At 53.8% G+C, this 22,691-nt stretch overlaps 6 protein-coding genes across 6 annotated transcripts; 4 read left to right on the forward strand and 2 right to left on the reverse strand.

The window, feature by feature from the left end:
* Window positions 1–485: 485 nt before the first annotated feature.
* On the forward strand, window positions 486–2,298 carry CLAFUR5_07132 (Heat shock protein 60, mitochondrial; the record flags this gene model as incomplete). The annotated part of the gene is made up of 2 exons (XM_047906280.1): window positions 486–723; window positions 785–2,298. 2 exons carry the CDS (start codon window positions 486–488, stop codon window positions 2,296–2,298), a joined length of 1,752 nt encoding a protein of 583 aa, XP_047763461.1.
* A 520-nt stretch (window positions 2,299–2,818) lies between these two features.
* CLAFUR5_07133 (uncharacterized protein) lies at window positions 2,819–3,265 on the forward strand (the record flags this gene model as incomplete). Its single annotated transcript, XM_047906281.1, has 1 exon — window positions 2,819–3,265. One exon carries the CDS (start codon window positions 2,819–2,821, stop codon window positions 3,263–3,265), a length of 447 nt encoding a protein of 148 aa, XP_047763470.1.
* Window positions 3,266–3,567: 302 nt separating this feature from the next.
* Window positions 3,568–7,105, reverse strand: CLAFUR5_07134 (uncharacterized protein; the record flags this gene model as incomplete). Its single annotated transcript, XM_047906282.1, has 2 exons — window positions 3,568–4,143; window positions 4,220–7,105. The coding sequence occupies 2 exons, from the start codon at window positions 7,103–7,105 to the stop codon at window positions 3,568–3,570; spliced, it is 3,462 nt and encodes a 1,153-aa protein (XP_047763460.1).
* A 456-nt stretch (window positions 7,106–7,561) lies between these two features.
* On the reverse strand, window positions 7,562–8,383 carry CLAFUR5_07135 (Dephospho-CoA kinase CAB5; the record flags this gene model as incomplete). The annotated part of the gene is made up of 1 exon (XM_047906283.1): window positions 7,562–8,383. One exon carries the CDS (start codon window positions 8,381–8,383, stop codon window positions 7,562–7,564), a length of 822 nt encoding a protein of 273 aa, XP_047763459.1.
* A 337-nt stretch (window positions 8,384–8,720) lies between these two features.
* On the forward strand, window positions 8,721–9,398 carry CLAFUR5_07136 (Methyltransferase-like protein 27; the record flags this gene model as incomplete). Its single annotated transcript, XM_047906284.1, has 1 exon — window positions 8,721–9,398. The coding sequence occupies one exon, from the start codon at window positions 8,721–8,723 to the stop codon at window positions 9,396–9,398; it is 678 nt and encodes a 225-aa protein (XP_047763466.1).
* Window positions 9,399–10,531: 1,133 nt separating this feature from the next.
* CLAFUR5_07137 (Transcription-associated protein 1) lies at window positions 10,532–22,177 on the forward strand (the record flags this gene model as incomplete). Its single annotated transcript, XM_047906285.1, has 1 exon — window positions 10,532–22,177. One exon carries the CDS (start codon window positions 10,532–10,534, stop codon window positions 22,175–22,177), a length of 11,646 nt encoding a protein of 3,881 aa, XP_047763458.1.
* Window positions 22,178–22,691: the final 514 nt, after the last annotated feature.

Genomic DNA, 22,691 nt, shown 5'->3' on the forward strand with positions numbered 1-22,691 from the left:
TGAGATCGGGTTTACATCCCGATGTTGCCACGAGGACGCTCCTCGGTACGGGCTATTGCGCTGTGCCCATGATCAGTTGCTGCTGCTGCGCCGGATTGACAAGACAGCACCGCAGCTAGATGAAGACACTGAGTGTATGATGATGAGAGTAGCTCAACAGAAGAGGACACTAAGGTTCGGAGAGAGGTGCATGTGGTTGGCATGTTGCGGCGAGATCGGGAATGCTCTCATTGGACATCTTCACCGTGTCTGACATGTTTTAGGCCATCCTTGCAGCTACCCATTCTACACTCAAGCGGTAAAGTGTGCTGGGTGGTCTGAGGAAAACACGAATGGAATCTTCTACGGCGATTGCTATCCACGAGCTCTCCTTCCCAAACACCATCCTCCATTCCTCTCCATCACACTACATTCTCCTCATTGCCATCGGGAGTCCCGGCGCTGATACCCCTTGTTTCTGATTGGCATCTGGCTGTGTTGTAAGGATGCAGCGTGCTATCACATCTTCCTCCCGAGCAGCAGCTCGCTCGTCTTCGAGAATCACACCCGGCACTCTCGCCCAGCGAAGATTTGCACACAAGGAGCTCAAGTTTGGCGTTGAGGGCCGAGCATCGCTGCTCAATGGCGTGGACACTCTCGCAAAGGCTGTCGCGACAACACTTGGTCCCAAGGGCCGAAACGTCCTGATCGAGTCCAGCTACGGCTCGCCCAAGATCACAAAGGGTATGCATCGATCCATCTTCATCAACACGCATACTATGCATTGGCTGACAACGACACGCAGATGGTGTGACTGTCGCCAAGGCCATCACGCTCAAGGACAAGTTCGAGAACCTCGGCGCTCGATTACTGCAGGATGTCGCCAGCAAGACGAACGAAGTTGCTGGTGACGGGACCACCACCGCCACTGTCCTCGCCAACGCCATCTTCTCCGAGACCGTCAAGAACGTCGCTGCCGGCTGCAACCCAATGGACCTCCGTCGCGGCACCCAGGCTGCCGTCGAGGCCGTTGTCGAATACCTCCGAGCGAACAAGCGCGATGTCACCACTTCCGCCGAGATCAAGCAGGTAGCCACCATCTCCGCCAACGGTGACGAGCACATTGGTACACTTCTCGCGAACGCCATGGAGAAGGTCGGCAAAGAGGGTGTCATTACTGTTAAGGAGGGCAAGACCACACAGGACGAGCTCGAGGTTACCGAGGGCATGAAGTTCGACCGTGGTTTCATCTCGCCATACTTCATCACCGACACCAAGTCGCAGAAGGTCGAGTTCGAGAAGCCACTCATCCTGCTCTCCGAGAAGAAGATCTCTGCCGTCCAGGACATCGTGCCAGCTCTTGAGGCATCCCAGCAGCTCCGCCGCCCACTTGTCATCATTGCTGAGGACATCGACGGTGAGGCTCTGGCTGTCTGCATTCTCAACAAGCTCCGTGGTCAACTGCAAGTCGCTGCTGTCAAGGCACCAGGCTTCGGTGACAACCGCAAGAGCATCCTTGGCGACATTGCTGTCCTCACCAACGGCACTGTCTTCACTGATGAGCTTGACATCAAGCTCGAGAAGGCTACCCCAGAGATGCTCGGCTCAACTGGCTCCATCACCATAACCAAGGAGGACACTGTCATCCTGAATGGCGAGGGTACCAAAGATTCTGTCACTCAGCGCTGCGAGCAGATCCGCGGTGTCATGGCAGACCCAACCACTAGCGACTACGAGAAGGAGAAGCTCCAGGAGCGTCTTGCCAAGCTTTCGGGTGGTGTCGCCGTCATCAAGGTCGGTGGTGCATCCGAGGTTGAGGTCGGCGAGAAGAAGGACCGCATGGTCGACGCTCTCAACGCTACCCGTGCTGCCGTTGAGGAGGGTATTCTCCCAGGTGGTGGCACTGCTCTCCTCAAGGCCGCTGCGAACGCGCTTAGCAGCGTGAAGCCATCGAACTTCGACCAGCAGCTCGGTGTGTCAATTGTGAAGAATGCCATCACCAAGCCTGCACGAACGATTGTTGAAAACGCCGGCACTGAGGGCTCTGTCGTTGTTGGCAAGCTCATGGACGAGTTTGGCAAGGACTTCAACAAGGGCTTCGACAGCGCCAAGGGCGAGTACACTGACATGATCGCCGCCGGTATCCTGGATCCATTCAAGGTTGTTCGCACTGGTCTCACTGATGCATCTGGTGTTGCATCGCTTCTCGGTACCACAGAGGTCGCGATTGTCGAGGCACCAGAAGAGAAGGCCGGCGGCCCACCAGGCGGCATGGGCGGTATGGGTGGAATGGGAGGTATGGGCGGCATGGGCTTCTAAGCTCGCCACCATGACCGACCGGTTTCAGACCTTACCAACGACACGATGAGTGTGTGATATGATACCCACGCCCCTGCCATGAGATGATCTGGCTCCGGATTTGTACAAACTACTATACTAAACTTCGTGCTTGTCATTTTCTTGCACTTGCACAGACAAAAGCGAACTGTATCTCCGCTCTAGATGGACAGCATGAGGTGGCGTAATGGCATGGCGATCGAACATCGAACAAAGGTGGATGGCTGTGGCATTGAGAGCTGTGAGGCTCTATATGCTGGTATAACATAGTGTTTTGATAGCGTTGAAAGGAAGCGATTTTGTACAGCTGTTCTCCATTTACGCGCATTCACGAGGAGAGAATCACATGCGCGCAACATGGAAAATTTACTCAACGGCCTACTTGACCACACATTGTACCTCTTACTACCAAGGTCAACTGAACAAACCGCAACAAGAACACTGACACCACCATCACCACCACCACCACCAACAACAACAACATCACACAAACACAACAACCATGTCCCCATCGCCATCCACAACATCCGCATCCATACCACCCTCCATCGCCCTCCTAGCAGCCTTCAGCATCCTCCTCCTGACCTACACAACCATCTCCTTCACCCTCAACTTCGCATACAACATCCTCCGACTCACCAGAGGCTGTAGAGAACGCTCCGACCGAGTTGCGATACCGATTTCCTCACTCGTGTTCTCACTCTTGTGGACAGTCGTGTGTTATATCAACGTGCGGGAAATCTCGGAGTTATGGACAAAGTCGGTGCTGCCGCTGAAGGTCGATGGGGTTGTGTTGACGTTGGGTGTGGTGGTGTTGGTTGGGTTGAGGAAGTTTTGGAAGGGATATGAGGGGGAGGGATATGAGGGGGAGGGGCAAAGGAGGGGGGAGGTGTTGTGGAGAGGGGGGCTAAAGGTGGAGAGGGTGCAGGATCATGAGAAGGGGTTCTAGGGCGTTAGAGGAGGGTGAGAGGTGGGGAGGTGCTCCAGGGAAGGCATACTTGCTGACTGTGAGGACGTTCGCAGTTCGCTTAGCGATCTTGATGAGCCAGCAGAGACGGAGGAGCGGCGACTGGAATTGCTGCAATATTTTCTTTGAGTATACGCATGTGCTATGTATGCTAGTGTCCTCAAGGCACCTCGCGAATCCGTGACTACTCTGATCCAATATTCTCTGCAACAATAATGCTACCCAATGATTCCGGAGTTACAGCTCGTACCCATTTGATGAAACACTCTCCGGTCTGTATCTGTTCAAGTACAGCTGTGACGTAGCTGTACGAGAGACTTGGCTCCGTGTCTGGAACTCTTGTCCTTCAGCGTCGTGAGATGCTGTGCCGTTATATTCGGAAACTTCGCTCCGGACGTTTCTTCCCTCTTCCATGACTTGCCACTCCTGCTCTTGCACGCTTGAGTCATGTCTGGACTCACGACCAGAGGTGCGCCTGGAGTGTCGGCCTGAAGTATTGTCATCCGAGTTGGTCCGATTTGAGCTGTGCCGGTCTGAGCTGCGCCGGTATGAGCTATGCCTGGACGTGTGATCGGACTCATGCCTAGAGCTGCGGTGGGAATGCTGGTGAGAACTGTGTCGTTCGGTGGGTTGTCTGGAGTCGTCACCTCCGGAGCTGCGATGGGATTGCCGGTGCGAGCTGTGTCGTTCGGTGGATTGTCTGGAGTCGTCACCTCCGGAGCTGCGATGGGATTGCCGGTGCGAGCTGTGTCGTTCGGTGGATTGTCTAGAGTCGTTAGGTCTGGAGCTGCGGTGAGAGTTGTGACGTGAGCTATGGGTTCCTTCAGAGCAATCGTGAGCTTGCTTCGAGCCGGAGTGATCTTGAGACCACGAAGTCAGAGTCCTGATGCGGCTGAGAAGGCTTTGTCGTTTGCTGGATGCATGGCTCTCATTAACGCTGCGATCATCTTTCAGCATATAGCTTGTGGTGGTTCGCGGTCGTTCATCCGAGAAGAGAGCCTCGCTGCTACGCTCGCTGGTAACAGTCGGGGCGTGATAGTTGTTACCAAGGCCGCTGCGACCTGAGCCAGATCTGTGTGACCGAGATCGATCCAACGTGGAGTTCCTCGAGCTCTCATGCTCGAATCTTTGCCCATCAGAAGATTGTGCTCCCCAGCCAGCGAACTTGTATCGATTGTGGTGGCGTCTCGCCCTCCTGGTCTGATCACTTTCAGTCTGAGAAATGTTTCGGTGCGATCTCATACCACGTTCCTGCAATGCCTGCCATTCCTCGTAGGACATGGTTGCGCCTTGTGGGTACGCTTCTTCCGGGAGAACAATTTTAGACTGTGGTGGTGACGCTATCTCTGAGGGCTCTTGGCTGAGCGGGTGCGGCGAAATCCACCCTTTACCCGCGAAGATAGTTGGATGCTCCCGAGGGTCATGAGGTTGCGAGCTGTGCGATATCGCTTGCTCAGTCCCAGTGCCAGACCAAACCTTCTCGCCCACTTCTACTTGGGGTTCGTCGTAATCATAGATCGGCTCTGATGGCGAACGGCGGCCCGGAGCAGCAGAGTACCTCAAAGAGCCTCTTTCTTCTGACCTAACTGCAGATCGCTGTCTCGACTGATACTCATCCTCCCACCCATATCCAGAGCTTACAGATGCCTGCTTCGACTCTGTGTTCGGTGTTGTGTTCCTCCCTTCGACATTTCCCGACTTATGGCTTTCAATTGCCCAGTCATGAACAGATGGCTGGGTGGAGGCTGCTGATCGTGACTGATCGTCGCGACCACTTTCATGAGCATCGCGAGTACTGTGTAAGCTGTTCTGCTTTGTTGCAAAGAATGAACGACTGTGAGAGTGTCTGCTCGCCGTTCTTGTTCGGACCTCACTCTCGCCAGCCTGACCGCTTCGATAGCTACGTTTCGTTCGTACACGAGACTGCGAACGGCTTCGAGGAATGAAGGATCGGCCGACCTCTGGAGTCGCCTGGTACCATCCACTGCCAATGTCTACCATCTCATGTGCTGACGCTGAACGAGATGCATGATGTGCCTGTTCATAATCGGGTGTCTGATTGGCATGTGATCGACCAGATCTTCTGCTGCTCTCCTCTTCGTGCCTTGAAGGCTTGCCTGAGCTCGCCTCAGCATACGTTTTCCTCGAAGAATTTTGTGCCGAAGCAGCTTTGGTTGATTCAAGCTCTTGCAAGATCGGAATATTGAAAAGGTTCTTTGCTGCAATTTGGTTTGACCGGGACCTGCCAAGTGTCTCCTCTCCCCAGGCAAGTGCGACCGCCTTGCCGCCGTGGATGGAGACCAGGCGTGAGCGTATGCTGAATCTGGCTCCTTCAGCGGGAAGATCGGCATTTGACTCATTCCAATCTGTCGCGGCGCCTTCGAGGCTGCGGATTGACGGTGCGGGATTCGCGTCGCTAGATTCTTGTCCCCAGCCGCCTCGTGCTTCTGACCGATATGCATATTCTACAGACTGGGCCACCTCTTCCCAGTCTCGCACATCGAGGTCTACAGCCTTCACTGGTGTATGTGACTGGTTTCCTTCGGAGTGCCCTGCCACGGAAGAGGGAGACTGTGATACCTTGGCCGAATTGGTTGGTGGAACGTCGGGAATACCGCCATCTTTGGCACTTGATCCGGTCTTCGAAGTCCTCGATCCAATTCGTGGCGAAGGTTCTCCAGCCCACCCTTGTCCAACTTCCTGGAAGCTGATCACAGAATCGGCCTTCGCCGACTGGACCTTGAAGGGAGTTGCCCTGGTGGAGGGCGGGTGCAGGGCAGGGCTAGGGCTTGATCTTGACGGCTTGCTCCTGGACGATGTCGTCTTTTGGCTCCTCGAGTCTACTGCTCGCCGTCGATCACGTCGCCTCGAGTGAGAGGACCGTAGTGGCTCGTCGAAAGCGGCCACGATGTTGGCACTCGAAGCCTTTACGGATCTGCGCGACGTTTCGATGTTCTCCGAGATCACGACTGGCTCATCCTGCTCGTCCGCGAGTGAGCCAGCCATCAGAACCTCCGATACATCCTCAACGGTCGCTGCATGCTTGCCTGCATTATTCTGATTCTTGCCTTTCTTCTTGCCTCTTTTCTTTGGCTCCTTGTGGCCTTGATCAGTCTCTTCTTGTTCTGCGACCGGCTCCTGGCCCTGCTCATCGATTGCAAACGTAGCGCCTTCCTCCGCGATCACTCCAAGGATGTCCTCCTCGACAGGCAATGGCGGTAGGTCCACATGAGCTTTCCGGCCATGTTTCCCAGGAGCTCGAACGTCCCGAGGACTCGCGCTTTTGTTTGCACTCTTCGACGGGTTGTTTGCCTTCTTCTTGGACTGAGGCAGCTTCTCGATTGACTCGGTCTGTTGTTGAGCTGTAGTATGGTGCGGTGTCTCTCTGGCTCGAGCAAGAGCTTCTTCGCGTTGTCCTCGCCTGACCTCCTCCGCCTGGCGCTTCAGATGATGCGGGATGTAAAGGCCTCCGAGGTCACGATCGAGCGACTGTGGTTCGGCTTCCAGCACCCATTCGGCGCTGCCTGGTCTAGATTCGCGGACTCGAGACTCCTCTGCTGCTCGGCGCTTTTCATCCATAGTTGCCCTGTAGAGCCGTTGCAGGAGATCGCCATCAATTGGCTTCACCCGAGTCGCACTACGGGGTGTCGAGTCCATTTCATGCCGCTTGCTGCTGGCGCCTTCCCGTGGTCCTCGCGACTCGTCGGTGTTGGGTGCTGAACCTCGCCATACCGTCGGGCAGCCATCGTCGATGTATGAGGTGACGCTACTCGAGACATCCCACTTCCCATCTCGACGATCAATCCGGTTGGGGGCGACCATTCCAGACGTGTGATGCTCGCTAGCAGTCCGAAGGTGGTGGTTATACGGTATGTTGAGTGAGGGTATCGTGGTAAGTAAGGACGTCGTGTGTGTGTCAGTTTCCAAGAGTTGATGTTGTCGTTGTTGCTGCCACTCGAAAGCCGTTAGCGCAGTCGTCGATGTTCTCGTCGAGAACGAGGAAGGAGAAAGCCATGTAGCCAAAGACGAAGCCTGCTGTTTAGTGCGATGGTAAGTAAAGCAAAGTGCATTCCGAAAGCTTTCTTCTGGAAGTTTCAGATGTGCTCATGGCGTGTCTGCATTCACTCGACTTGTTGCAAGCGAGCTGTGTCCGGTGCAAAGTGCTTCTGGAGTAGACCAGAAGAGCAGCTGTGTCACTCGTAACTCACTGAGAAATCCTTCATTGTCATAATACATTGCTGTAGCGAGAGCGCTTCGCTGTCTTGTGGTCTGGTCCTCTCATAGTTTCGCCTTCTCGCGCTGCTTTTCTTGCTCCCACTGCCTCTTGATCCACCAGCTCCTCACGTATGACCATCCTCCACTCATCGCAGCTAATGGCGGGCACAGGAGTAGTAACCATGCCCACCACTGCGGGCTGCCAGTCTTCACCTGTGACATAACCTGATCGATCTGCTTCTTCAGATCGTTCTTGTCGCCATCATTCCACACCACAACGCCCGCTTTGTCTCCTCTCCTCAGACACCTCTCCGCCTTGTCTCTGACATCCCACTGAGCTGCGACTCTGTTCTTCGCGTCCTCCTCCGTCAGGTGCTCATCTCTTGCCCGTAAGCGCTCCATCTGGATCTTCGCATCTCGTACCGCAACCACCAAGATCGTGCCACAGAGTGGTTCCCAGCCCGACTCAAACAGCAGCGGTACATCGAGAACAACTGCCCAGTAGCCTCTGAGATATGCAAACAGCATTTGCCGATACATCTCTGTCCTGACAGCTGGATGCACGATCTTGTTCAACGCTTTGCGATCCTCATCTTTCCCCTCTCCGAACACCCTCCTGCCCAGTGCCGGTCGGTTCAGCCCCCGGCCTTTGCCATTGCGACCATGCTCGCCGCCATTCTCAGGTGTAGCTGGCACCAAAAGATTTGGTGTCGAAGCCCCGAATGTGTTTACAATCTTCTTGTAACCCGAGGTACCTGGCTCCACCACTTGCCGCGCAATCTTGTCGGCATCAACTATGGGTAAGTTGTACGGCGGTGACGACAATATGCCCGATACTGTTGACTTCCCCGTCGCTATGCTTCCAGTGAGGCCGAGGAGCAGCATGTCGGGAACGCTATCCGATGTGTTGCTGTGACGTCGGCGGAGGAGAGCAGGAAGTGGAGGTGGATCGTGGAGGGTCACGGATGAGGAGTCGCGGTCCTGCTGGGCGGCAGTCGTTCGCCCGCCTCAACGAGAGTTGTCTGTAGCATTGAGGAACAAACAATCTTCAAACCATCAATACCAAAGGCACAATCGTCAGTACACGTGGAATCGTTGCTTATTTCATTGTTGAACCAGTCCATTGGAACAAACGACCCCTGCCCCTGCCCTCGCACGAGCCACTGCCGTACCAACCTTCCCAAATAGGCCACAACTTCCTGACGGCTTCGAGACGACGACGATGACGGATACACTTACCAGGCAAGACAGCGGCCCGGTCACGACTAGCGATGGCGGGTGCGAATACGTCTCGCGCGTTCACAACTCCAAAACTTCCAAAGACTTGCAAGATATCTACGACAAGTGGGCCGACCAGTTCAACGATGATATTGCGAAGCAAGACTATGTAGCGCCGAAATACGTTGCCGAAGCTATATTGGACAACTTGGGCAAGGTCGATGGGGACATTCTCGATGCGGGTTGCGGGACTGGGCTGTCTGGGATTGCGTTAGCCCAGGTTGGTTGCAAGAACATCGATGGCGTCGATCTTTCTACTGGCATGCTGAAGGTTGCGGCGAAGACTGGGCTATACAGGAGTCTGGCACCCGCAGATCTGTCGAAACCGATTGAGAAGCAGGATGATACTTATGATGTTGTGACTTGTGTCGGGACATTGACGCATGGTCATGTTGACCCCAAGCCGGCTCTCGAGGAGTTCATCAGGATTACGAAACCTGGAGGTCTGATTGTTGCGACGATCATTGATGACATTTGGGCGACGCATGGTTATGAAGCTGAGGTAAAGAGGTTACAAGATGCTGGCCTTGCGGAAGTGCTGAGCACCGAGAGCAAGGCATACAGGCAAAATGCCGGCGTATATGCCAAGATCCTGGTTCTGCGGAAAAGGATCGGAAGCTAGACAGCAGATAGAGTGGCTGTTGGTATGGCTCAAGTCCTCCCGATGCAGCCTCAACGCCTTGGAATGTGATGCAAGCTGTGGAGAAGAGGAGACGTGGGAAACGCTCCTGCAACAAGCGATATCCTTATGGCTGTATGGATGATTACCGAAAGATGTGGCCAGACTCAAAACGATCGAAAGCGACCTCGATGGCACAGCAGCCAACAAGGATAGAGGTATTTAGCCTGACAAACGTGTGCCAGTCTCCAGCCGCGACCAGAGGTTGCGTAGACTTCACGTTCATCTTTTCCTCCAGTTATGCTCCGGTGGCACACTTTTCAAGGCATATCCGACTTCCATCGATTAGCAACAAAGGCGAAGGTGAAGGGTTGCTTCCTTTCGACTCTCCTGACAGTAATTGCAGGACAATGCAGCTTGCCGTGGCCCAAGTGATGATAATGTGTCGGACCGTCGCCTTCAAGATGGCTACATTGGGCGAAAGCTCGTCGTACAGTGAGCTCTGCAGTACCCGTGTAGTCCGTGAAGCTCGAGATAGTTTCGTGCAGGTGTGCATGTGAAAGAGAATTAGAAAGCCAGGGGAGACTTCCGCCCTCCGCAATGCTTGATGACGAATCTACCAATGAGCGACGAGAGATGATCTGTGCAGACGCTTCGCACCGCTCCGCAAGCTAGACCTATAAAAGTAATGATCTACTGTTCCAGGTCAAAGCCATCGCCTTCGCTGGGCTCTCCGACAGCTTTCGCGAGCTTTGAAGTGCACGACAGTGTAGCCTTACACGTCACCACACTATCTCGCCAACACTACTACCCTGTACCGTGCGACTACCTACCAAGACTCTTCAAAGAAGTCTCTTAACACAATTGCGCTCCAACAAAACTCGAGGAAATACGCGCATAGACGAGCACGCGCCTGACTCTACACGAAATCGAGAGGAAACGAGTTCTACGACTGCACGAACTGTTTCACCACTTGCTCCGACCACGACCACGAACCCGACACGACCAACCCACCCAACGCCCTATTGGCACGCACGTGGACCGATATTCCCGCTGGATGGTAGGCCTGCTATGAAACAACCTCTAGCAGGTTGAAGAGAACACATCCAGGCCGCTAGGCCAACCCGCTACCCATCATGACCGAACGACAGATGGACGTCTTCGAGTTGAAGCTGCAGGACGCGGCAGTGGATCTGAAGACCAAGGGAACTCTGCTCACTGAGCTGCGCGACCAACTCGAGGTTCTGTGTCAGCCGCCGACATACAGCACCTTCTTGGCTAAGTTCATTCCCATCTTTCTGAACATCCTCAATGGTCCGCCTGTCTTCACATCAACGTCGCCGGAGCAGCGAGTGCGACAATGTATCCTGGAGATCATTCATCGCATGCCGTTGGCCACGGACAACGCGGCAATGGAACCTTACGCAGAGAAGATTGTGGACAAGGGCTTGGAATTGGTCAGGACGGAGAACGAGGACAACTCTGTGCTGTGTCTAAAGATTGTTATGGACTTCTGCAGATATCACACCAAGACGCAGGCTGTGGCAGAAAAGGCTCAGCCATTCCTCGACTTGATCGTTGAGATCTTCAAGAGCATGCCAAACACAGTGACAGATACTTTCGAGTCTACTACTCCGGTCAATGCTGCCACTGGGGCAGCACCTGGGACTCCGAACAATACTGGCACACCTGGCTCGCCTGTAGCTTCGGCTTCACAGTCGTTGGCTGCAGATCTCGGTGCAGAGCAGCAGACAAATCGACCACTGGCGAAGGGCATGCACAGCTTCAAGGTCGTGGCAGAGTGTCCCATCATAGTAGTCTCGATTTTCCAGGCTCATCGAGCTCTGGCGCCGAAGAACGTTCGAAACTTCACGCCACTGATCAGAGACACTCTACTTCTTCAGGCAGGACCGCAACGAAAAGCGCACGAAGAAGCTGTGCAGAACAATACTGTGTTTACGGGGGTGGCTCGTGAGATTCGGCAAAAGCAACAGAGTGCTGCCTTCGGCGACATGATCACTGCTCAGGTCAAGACGATGTCATTTCTGGCATATCTTTTGCGTGCGTACAAGGAGTCGCTCAACGAGTTTCTGCCGTTGCTACCAGACTTGACTGTACGGTTGCTACGGGATGTCCCTAGAAGTCATACCGCGACTCGCAAAGAGCTACTGGTCGCCATTAGACACATCATCAACTTCAACTTCAGGACCGTGTTCTTGCCAGTGATTCTGCCACTGCTGGACCCACGCACGCTGGTAGGCGACTCGCTCACCGCGGACGCAGCTTTACGACCACTCGCATACACGATGCTGGCTGATCTCATCCATCACGTAAGGGAGCAGCTGACCCCTGAGCAAATCGCACGAGTCGTCCAAGTATATGTGCGCAACATGACTGGAGACGATGGCGTCGACGTTCCGGGTACTAGCTATCAGACTATGAGCGCGAAGCTGCTTCTCAACATGGCGGAGTGCATGTCTAAGCTTGAAGATAAGAGAAATGCTCGTTTCCTTATGATGAGCGTACTCAATGGCATTGCGGACAAGTTCGCCGCGATGAATCGAGCCTACCCAAACGCCGTAAAACTCTATCGCCAGCAACAGAGTACCTCTGGCACAGATGCGCAGGCACCCGAACAGTACCTCGCAGACAAGGAGTCCAAGCCTGACTGGGACGAGACCGACATATTCAGCGCAATGCCGATCAAGGCTGTCAGTCCCAAGGACAGAGCGATGGACCCGGTTTCGGAGAACAAGTTCCTGTTCAAGAATCTGCTGCAGGGACTTAAGCAGTTCTTCTACCAGCTACGGAACAGCAATCCGCCCAAGATCAAAGAAGAGGTCGATGTCGCTAGTGCGCCACCCCACTGGGGCGAGCTCTCTTCCGGTTTTGAGGCGGAAGAGGTTGAGGTACTGATCAAGCTGTTCCGTCAGGGCGCGAAGTGCTTCCAGTATTATGCACCTCTGGACTCGACTGATGGAAATGCTGCTCCTGCCGAGCCCAGCTCTAGCCTGTCTACAACCGCCAACTCCAAAGAAGAGAAGGATTTACTGGAGACATTTGCTACAATTTTCCATCACCTGGATCCAGCAACATTTCACGAGATCTTTACCTCTGGCAAGCCATCAGGTATCGAGTTCTTGTACGAGCAGAGTTTCAAGCACTCTGCTCTGCTACACATCCCGCAGTTCCTGCTTGCGAGTGAGGCTACCAGCCCGGCGTTCTGCGGTATGCTGCTCAAGTTCCTCATGAGTAAGCTTGAAGAGGTTGGCGAGAAAGACTCTGCTAAGACCTCAGTCCTGCTTCGCCTATTCAAGTTGAGCTTCATGGCGGTGACCCTTTTCTCCCAGCACAACGAGGGTGTGCTACTACCGCATGTTCGTGAGCTCATCACGAGGTCGATCGAGCTCTCCGTGACAGCTGAGGAACCCACAAATTTCTTCCTGCTTCTGAGGTCTCTCTTCCGCAGCATCGGAGGCGGGCGTTTTGAGCACCTCTACAAGGAAATCCTTCCTCTGCTGGAGATGCTACTCGAGGTGCTGAACACGCAACTCGCGGCAGCACCAGACGGTACGACAAGAGATCTGTTCGTCGAGCTATCTTTGACGGTCCCGGCACGACTTAGTCATTTGTTGCCTCATCTGTCATATCTCATGAGACCACTTACTGTGGCCTTGCGCTCGGGAGACGGGACTTCTCTACCGAGCCAGCGTGCGTACTCCAATGATCGCTCGTCCAACGACGCGAGAGGTCCCGGATCCAGTGAGCTCACTGCACAAGGTCTACGGACTCTCGAACTCTGCGTGGACAATTTGACCGCTGATTACCTCGATCCGATCATGCAGCCATGGATGGAGGAAATTATGGGAAGCTTGTGGCGCATGCTCAAGCCTGCAAGCCTGACGAGCACCAGCGTCAACAATAATGGCGGACAAATAGCTGTTGGCACCGGTCATCATGGAGCACATACTGCGGTCCGTATTCTTGGCAAGCTCGGCGGCCGCAACAGGCGTTTCCTGACCAATCCTCCGGATCTTGATTGGAGATCGTACGCTGACGATGAAGCGAGTTTCGATGTTCGCTTCATCGGCTCGCTTAGCAACGGCGGCGAGCGAGCGATGCCAGCTCGGCTTGGTATAGATACAGCAATCGACAAGCTATGGGAGTCGCCAAAGACCGCCGTTCAGAAGAAGTCGGACGATTTTCACAAGCGGCAATCCTTCAAGTTCATCATAGCCCATGTCAAGCTCCTGGTCGGAGCAGACAACCTTCCAGATGATATGGCACGACTCGTACGACTGCAAGCTGAAGATCTGGCGACCAAGAACTTCGACTTCGGCTCAGATCTCTTTTCGTCGTCAGAACGTGTCAAGTCGACTGCGAAGAGAGATGCGCAACAGCACACCTTGTTGAAGCTCCTCAAAGCTCTTTTCTTCGCCACCAGCATTGATATACTTCGAGATGATGCCGAGAAATTCCTCCAAGGGATATATCGACATTTTATGCTGATCGAGCTTGCAACTGCTGTTGCCCGACAGAAACACAACAAGAGGGCCTTCGATGTGAAAGCTGGCGAAGGACCAGTGTTTGTAGAGGCCTCGATCCTCGCAGATGCCATTTGCGAAAGCTTAGCATCGGAGAGAAAAGAGGTGAGGGACTCTGCAGAGGCCGCCATGAAAGTATGCTTCAAGATAACGGCGACAATCTTTGGCTCCGAAGAAAAAGCTGAAACACTGCCTTTCTTTACAAAGCTGGCCGACAGTCTGAACCATGCCTGCTACGAAGAAGAGTGGTTCACGAAATCATCGGGTGCACTTGGCATTACCATCATGGTCGACAAAGAGAGGATGGCATTCTCGGAATCGTGGATCACGGAGCGCATCACAACCATGCTGCAGGCGCTTCTGTACGTCATTAAGGATATGCCGCAGGATCTTCCCGCCAGTATTCGCGTGCAAGCTAAGGATACCATCGTCAGCTTGATTAAGCGATACGGCGCGAGTGGACTCGAGAAGAAGGGCGACTTCGAGAGCAAGGACAGCAAGCTGTATCGCATGGCTAGCGCCCTTGTAGCTGAAGTCAGTCATATGAACCGCCATGTTCGAGAGGCTGCACAGCTCGCTTTGCGTACGCTTGCCTCTGTGTTTGACATGGCGCTACATGAGCTCCTCACACCAGTCAAAGACACGCTTACGATGGTCATCTTCGTGAAGCCCCTACGTGCGCTGCCATTCGCTGCCCAAATCGGGTACATTGAAGCCATCAACTTCCTGCTGGAGGTTCCACAAGACAAGGAGATTCTGCCATTCGACGAGAACCTGAATCGACTTTTGACAGAAGCGTTAGTACTCGTGGATGCGGACGACGAAAACCTTGCGCCGAAGCCGTACGAATACCGCACCGCAGAGTCGATCGTGCGACTTCGTGTTGCTGGACTCAAGCTGCTTACAACCGCGATTAAGCTTCCTGGATTCAGTCCGAACCTACCGTCTACGCAGCCGCAGGGTCAAGGCCAGCAACAACAAGGTAACCAGCATCGAGCCCGGGTTATCAGCATTTTCTTCAAGTCACTTTACAGCAAGAACAAGGAAGTCGCTGCCGCTGCGAACGCAGGACTCAAGATTGTGCTCCAGTCGACCTCAAAGCTGCCCAAAGATCTCCTACAGAATGGCCTCCGACCGATACTGATGAACGTCCAGGACCCGCGCAAGCTCTCTGTTGAAGGCCTAGAGGGTCTTCGAACACTGCTGCAACTGCTTCACAACTACTTCAAAGTCGAGATAGGGACGCGCCTACTTGACCACATGAAGCATATTGCCGACCCACCCACTTTGCAGAAAGTATCCTTCAGTCTGGTCGAAGCTCAACCTAAGATGAAGATCGTTACGGCAATCTTCAGTGTGTTCCATCTGCTGCCGAGCCAAGCAGCGCAATTCCTGCAGGATCTTGTTGATCGCGTCCTCTCCCTTGAGGTGACTTTGAGGAGAACTCGCAGCAGTCCGTTCCGGGAACCTCTCATCAAGTACCTCAACCACTATCCCAATGAGGCTTGGACATACTTCAGCGAAAAGCTCAAGGACGAGCGTCGTGGCCGTTTCTTCGCTCAGATACTGGCCGATGTGGAAAGTGGCCCTCTCCGCGAGAAGGTGATCAAAGAAGTCGACGGACTTCTAGACACGTTCCAAGGAGCGGGTACGGACAATGAGAAGTCTCAGTCTGCAGTGAACGCCATCGCCGTAGTTCACGCTATATGTCAACACAGCGAACACGGAAAGCAGCTCCTAGAGAATGATAAGGCACGCAAGGCATTCTTGGAGGCCGCAAAGTCGCTCCAAACGCAACAGCAGCAGAACACGTTGCCCAGTAATCTGCGTCTGGCAGTCATGCAGAGCGCTGAACAGATCATTGACATTATGACCAACTACATGAGAGGGAGGCAGAACGATCTTGCCACCCTTTTCGAGATCTTTGATGCTTGCACCAAGGGCGAGCTCCTTGCATGTCCGTCACTTTTCTCCTACCTCTACAGCCACGTCATCAAGAATGACTCCGTGGATTACCATCGATCGATCTTGAATCGTTGCATCGAGGTCTACACAAGCAAGGACACGACACAGAAGCTGAAGTGGTTCGTTTTCCACAACTTGCTAAATCCAATCTTAGCCAACGATGTCATGCGCAATTGGGACATCTTGTTCCAACCAAATCAAAAGGGTACAGCGCTTCTGGACAAGACAATGGCCGAGGAGATACACAACAAGCTCTGGCGGCCGCAGTCTGTCGCTGACATGACTGATGACAACACGCAAGGCGTTGACCACAGTCGAATGGAGCTTCTGCAAACATCGGCCTTCCTGATCAAGTATCATCACAACATGCTCCAAGACACTAGGAAAGATCTCATCAAGTTCGGATGGAACTATATCCGCCTGGAAGACCACATCAACAAATTCGCGTCCTACTGCTTGATATCTTACTTCATCCACCACTACGAAACGCCACCCAAGATCGCAATGCAAGTCTACAACAGTCTCCTGCGTGCACACCAAACCGAAGGACGCAATCTCGTGATGCAGTCACTGGAGGTGCTTGAGCCTGTGCTCAAGAAGCGACTCGGTGGACAAGACGGCCGGCAGAACGTGTGGGCTCGATTGCCACGCAAGATACTGGCTGAGGAAGTGGGTAACACGCAGCAACTGACAAACATCTTCCAATTTGTGGTGCGGCACCCAGACCTCTTCTACGAAGCCAGAGACCAATTCGCATCGATCATAATACCATCTATCAGCAAAGTTGTGACGCTGCCTTCGGCAAGTGTAGAGAACAGGAAGCTTGCGCTGAACCTTTTCACCTTGATGCTGCAGTGGGAGGAGCGCACTGTGAAGGAGCACGGGTCGCTTGCAGGCAGCGACTCACCGAATGACGAGCCAAACGCCAACCTGAAGAAGGGCGCCGTCGCAAGCCCAGCGCTTCGACTCATGCTGATTAAATACATGGTGCAGTTCATCGCAACGTTACAGGCCACACTTCCAGGCTCTCCACCTCGCAAAGAGACAAGCAGCACCAAGCCGCAACTATCTCTGGAGCAGGAGCTTCCCATCAAGGTGCTTGATCTTCTGTACAAGCTCTTGTCACGGCCATACTGGGACGATCTTGATGTGGATGCCATGTTCCCAAAGGTGACAGAGCAAATCTTGTGCCAAGATCACAAGCAGGATGACAAGGGCGATACGTGGACAATTCGTGTCGTTAACACCGTCCAGATTCTGAAGGTTCTGATCAACGCTAGGTCTGATGATTGGGTGCTTGGGCGTCTGCCGCAACTGCAAAGGTTGCTTGCTAAGCCTCTACGCAATGAGAACCCCTTGGTCCAAGACGCCCTTCACAATGCTGAAGTCGGAGAGCATGTGGTACCAAAGCTCCCCCCTCTGCTCCAGCGAGCGCTTCAGCCTATTCCCATACAGACAGCGGATGAGGAACTCCCCGATGCAGATAGCCCGACGGAAGACTTCATCACATTCTTGACCACAACAGCAGGCGAGCTCTTGAACAATGGTAGCAACGTGGCAGCCATCAACATTTTATGGGTCATGGCACAACGCAAGCCTGAAGACATCGACCCGCACATTCCAGCGCTTCTGAAGGCTCTGCAGACGAAATTGGCCAAGGATCACCTGAGCACGCAACTGTCACCACAAGCTGCAATGGCACAGGGCATCCAGCCCAATTCTGCAAGCTCTCAAGAGATGGAGACCACAACAAACCTCATCATCAAAGTCATTGAAATGCTCTCCTCACGCATCAGTACGCTGGGTGAAACGCGGAGACCGTATCTTAGTGTGTTGGCCTCGCTTGTGGAACGCTCGACGAATAACGAGCTGTGTGAGAAGATCTTGGATCAGGTGGAGCAGTGGGTCTTCAATCCCACAGAACCTGTTCCTACACTCAAGGAGAAGACAGCAGTCTTGCAGAAAATGCTCCTGTTCGAGGGTCGTCCAGACCAGACCATGTATCAGAAGTTCATGAACCTCGTCATCCGCATCTACGAGGACCAGAAGATCACTCGCTCGGAGCTGGCCGTGCGCATGGAGCATGCGTTCTTGATTGGACTACGCAGCCAGGATGTGGAAATGCGGACGAGATTTCAAACCATCTACGACAAGGCGCTCAGCCGCTCTACGAGCAATCGCTTCTTCAAGCTCATCAGCGAACAGCAATGGGATGTGTTGTGCGAGTCCTTCTGGCTGAGTCAAGTCATTCAGCTCATGTTCGGTTCTTTCGACCAAAACGCGATGCTGCATCTTCATCACGAGGACTTCAGATGTCTGCCAGCCTCAAGTGCGCTGAGCACATACACCAGCGATGCACGACTTGGCGACGTCATGATAGACGACAGTCTCGAGGAGATGCTTGTGAAAGAAAAGCAGTTCATGAATGAGATCAATGCCGTGCGAGCCCGCGATGTCCTCGGACCTATGGCTGACTTGCAGCACACCGATTGGCAACTCGCACACGAGATCTGGGTCGCCTACTTCCCGGTGTGCTGGTCTACCCTTGCTAAGGACGATCGCGAGGACATCGAGCAGGGCCTCGTGGCACTTCTTACTAAGGACTTCCACCAGAGACAGATAGACCGTCGCCCAAATTGTGTATCATCACTGCTCGAAGGTATCGCACAAGCCAAGCCGAGGGTCAAGTTCCCGCCGCACGTCATGAAGTATCTGGCAAAGTCTTACGATGCATGGTATGTAGCTGCAACCTTCATGGAGGACCTCGCCATGAAACCCGTCGTGGACACCACTGCTGTCAGGGAAAGCAACCTCGATGCACTTGTTGAGACATACGCCAGCCTCGAGGAAAGCGATCTCTTTTATGGTACATGGCGCCGCAGAGCAGCCTACGTCGAGACCAATGCTGCTTTGAGCTATGAGCAGAACGGCATCTGGGACAAGGCGCAGGCCATGTACGAGCAAGCTCAGGTGAAGGCTCGCACGGGCACTCTGCCATACTCAGCAGGCGAGTACATGCTATGGGAAGACCAGTGGGTCCTGTGCGCGCAAAAGCTCCAACAGTGGGACATCCTGGGAGAGTTCGCCAAGCACGAGAACCTCAACGACCTTTACCTCGAGGCGATGTGGCGAAATTACGACACATGGACCAATAACGAGCACCGAGATCATCTGGAGACTGTCATCAAGGGAGTGTCTGACGCTCCGACACCTAGGCGGATGTTCTTCCAGGCGTTCACATCGCTCCTCAAGCTGCACAACAAGACTGAGAATCCTCCCGACTTCGCCCGCGTCTGCGATGAGAACATTCAGCTCTCCATCAAGAACTGGCACAAGCTACCGCGCCGCATCACCAACGCGCATCTCGGCCTGCTGCAGAACTTCCAGCAGCTCGTGGAGCTTCATGATGCTAGCGTCATCTGCCAAAGCTTGGCTCAAACCAATGCCGCAAATCTTGATGTGAAGTCGCAAGAGCTCAAGGTCCTACTTAGTACGTGGCGTGACCGTTTGCCAAACCTCTGGGACGACATCAATGCCTGGCAAGACTTAGTAACGTGGCGCCAACATATTTTCCAGCTCATCAATGGCACTTACCTCAATCTGCTCCCGAACAATTGCGGGAATGCGACTGGTAACAGCTACGCGTATCGTGGCTACCACGAGACGGCCTGGATCATCAATCGCTTTGCGCATGTCGCGCGGAAGCACCAAATGCCGGATGTTTGCATCACGCAGCTCAGCAAGATCTACACACTGCCGAATATCGAGATTCAAGAAGCATTCTTGAAGCTGCGGGAGCAGGCCAAGTGTCACTACCAGAACCGCAGTGAGCTGACGAATGGACTCGATGTCATCAACAACACCAATCTGAACTACTTTGGTCAGCAGCAGAAGGCAGAATTCTACACGCTCAAGGGCATGTTCCTAAGCAAGCTCAATCAGAAAGACGAAGCCAGTGACGCGTTCGGAACGGCATTGTTCTTCGACATCAAGCTACCCAAAGCGTGGGCCGAATGGGGTCGATATAGTGATCAGCTCTTCAAGGACGACCCGCAGGACATGGAGAAGGGCTCGAATGCCTTGAGCTGTTATCTCGAAGCTGCTGGCCAGTACAAGAGCGCCAAATCTCGCAAGTTGCTCAGCCGAATTCTGTGGTTGTTGAGTCTGGACGACGCCGAAGGTCAATTATCTCAGAAGTTCCACGACTACCATGGCGATCATCCTTGGTGGTACTGGGTGACTTTCATCCCGCAGTTGCTCAACAACCTGTCAAGAACTGAGAGTGAAGCCAACATTGCGCACTACATCCTGACAAATCTGGCAAAGACGTACCCACAGGCGCTGCACTTCCAGCTGAGAACGTCACATGAAGATATGCAGGTCATCAGGAGGTCTCAAACCTTGCGTGAGCAGAAGGAGAAGGCCATGAAGGCAAAGCAACAAACAGGTGAAACTGTCAAGCAAGAGTCCCCTGCAAGACCAGAAAGCGGCACCCCGAGTGGTCAATCCCGACCTGGGACAGCCGCCGGTGAGCAGAGTCAAGCGAACGGAAATGCGACCGAGGAGACCAAGAAGGAGCCTGGCCAAGAAGAAAAGAAAGACGACGAGCAGAAGAAGCCTAAGAAGCCATGGGAGCACACGGAGGCACTGGTAATAACTTTGCGCACTGCCTTCCCGTTGCTCTATGCGTCAATGGAGGCTATGGTAGAGCAGGTCCAGCGGCATTTCAAGTGTCCTCCAGATGAGGATGCGTATCGTCTGATCGTGGCGCTGCTCAACGATGCGCTCAGTTACGTGGGACGATCGCCGCACTCTTTCACACAAGAGAACAAGCTTCCGCCGCAGACTGAAGCTAATATCACACGCTTCGCTGAGAGCATCTTGCCGCCGCACATAAGAAAGGCGTTCGAGCAAGATTTCGTCACGAAGAAGCCTACGATGTACGAGTACATCGTCAAGTTGCGGAGATGGCGCGACAAGTTGGCAGAACGACTCGATCGTCGCCCCAACACGATGCACCTCGCGGAAAACACTCATCTGAGCAGCTTTAAGTTTGTTTGGTTCGATGAGGTTGAGATTCCCGGCCAATATCTCCAGCACAAGGATAAGAACCAGGACTTTGTGCGCATCGAGCGCTTCTTGCCGATTGTGGATCTGGTACGTGGTGTTGCCAGTTGTCATCGACGACTCAAGATTCGCGGCCATGACGGTAGTGTCCATCCGTTCGCGATCCAACATCCCGCACCTAGACACAGCAGGCGCGAGGAGAGAGTCCTGCAGCTCTTCAGAATCTTCAACAGCACATTGTCGAAGAAGAAGGAGAGTAGGCGCCGCAATCTGCAGTTCCATCTGCCCGTCATGGTTCCGCTGAGTCCACAGATCCGCATGATCCAGGACGATGAGTCGTACGTCACCCTCCAGGCCGTCTACGAGGACTTCTGTCGCCGCAACGAGCTCGACAAGGACGATCCGATCATGTTCACCATGGACAAGATGCGTGGCGTCACTCCTCAGAAGCAGGAAGCTTGGCTCAACATGCGCATGGAGGCTCTCAATCATGTGCAGGAGAAGATGGTGCCAAAGGAGGTCGTGCGGGAGTACTTTGCTGCCACCTACCCATCATACGACTCTTTCTGGCTGTTCCGCCGACAATTCTCCTACCAGCTTGCGGCATTGACGTACATCACATTCACGATGTTCATGACCGTGCGCTACCCGAACAAGATGCACATCTCGCGCTGCAACGGGAACATCTGGGGCTCTGAGCTGCTTCCGTTCACGATGGCCAACCGTCCAATCTTCCATCAGCCAGAGCCAGTGCCGTTCCGCCTCACACCGAACTTGCAGGTCCTTATGGGTCCAATCCACACCGAAGGCATCTTCACCTGCGCGCTGATGGCCATTGCTCGCTGCTTGACATCGGACAGCTCCTCGTCGACTACATCGCAGACACCTGCTGCGAACGGAGCAAATGCGGCTGCGGCGTCAACTGATAGCACCAATTGCGAGCTTGAGCACCACCTCTCGATCTTCATTCGAGATGAGATTCAGTTCTGGTTTACATCTACCCACCGTCAGAACATCAAGGAGAATGAGATGCGCGAGCACGTCTTGAGAAATGCCGAGGCGATTGTCAATAAAGCAGTCGCAATTGCCAAGGAGCCTACTGGCAACAATCTGCCCGCGAGCCAGAGTGTGTTGGATCTGGTCGCGAAGGCTACGAACCCGGAGAAATTGAGTCAGACGGAGCTTTTGTGGATGCCGTGGTTGTAATGAAGACGGGAAGGAAAGAACAGAATGCTTGAGTTTAGCATGGCGTTGGAAGGAAAAGAGACTTGGCTGGTTGCCGGGCAGGGTGCATGGTATGGCACGGACGGTATGGATACCCAGAACAGTGTTGTGGTCACACTTAGCGTGGCGTTGGGGCTTACGGAAGTAGTGTGAGATGCGTTCTTAGTTGTTTTGACAAGCGTTGTCATATAACCATTGCCCTGTCATCGTGCCTCTTTCACTTCTCTTACAATGCGCCTCTCGTACTGTCCATTGCTGCACCATTAAATAGCAGAAACTGTGCCTTTCAGCTAGTAATGAGGACAGCGACGTCCATTTGCGATGCTCATGGGCAACAGCAGTCCTCTGTGTCACAGAGCTGCTCAGACAAAGCCGATGTCGCCGCTTCGGGACAAGTGCGTGAGCTTTCGACCTCACCTCGCGTCTTCTTTCACAGCAACTTCCCCTTCTTCATACACATCACTGTCCTCCTATCTCATTCCGCCACCGCTGCCAC

Source organism: Fulvia fulva, chromosome 6 (assembly GCF_020509005.1).
Source record: "Fulvia fulva chromosome 6, complete sequence".
Taxonomy (NCBI): Eukaryota; Fungi; Ascomycota; class Dothideomycetes; order Mycosphaerellales; family Mycosphaerellaceae; genus Fulvia; species Fulvia fulva.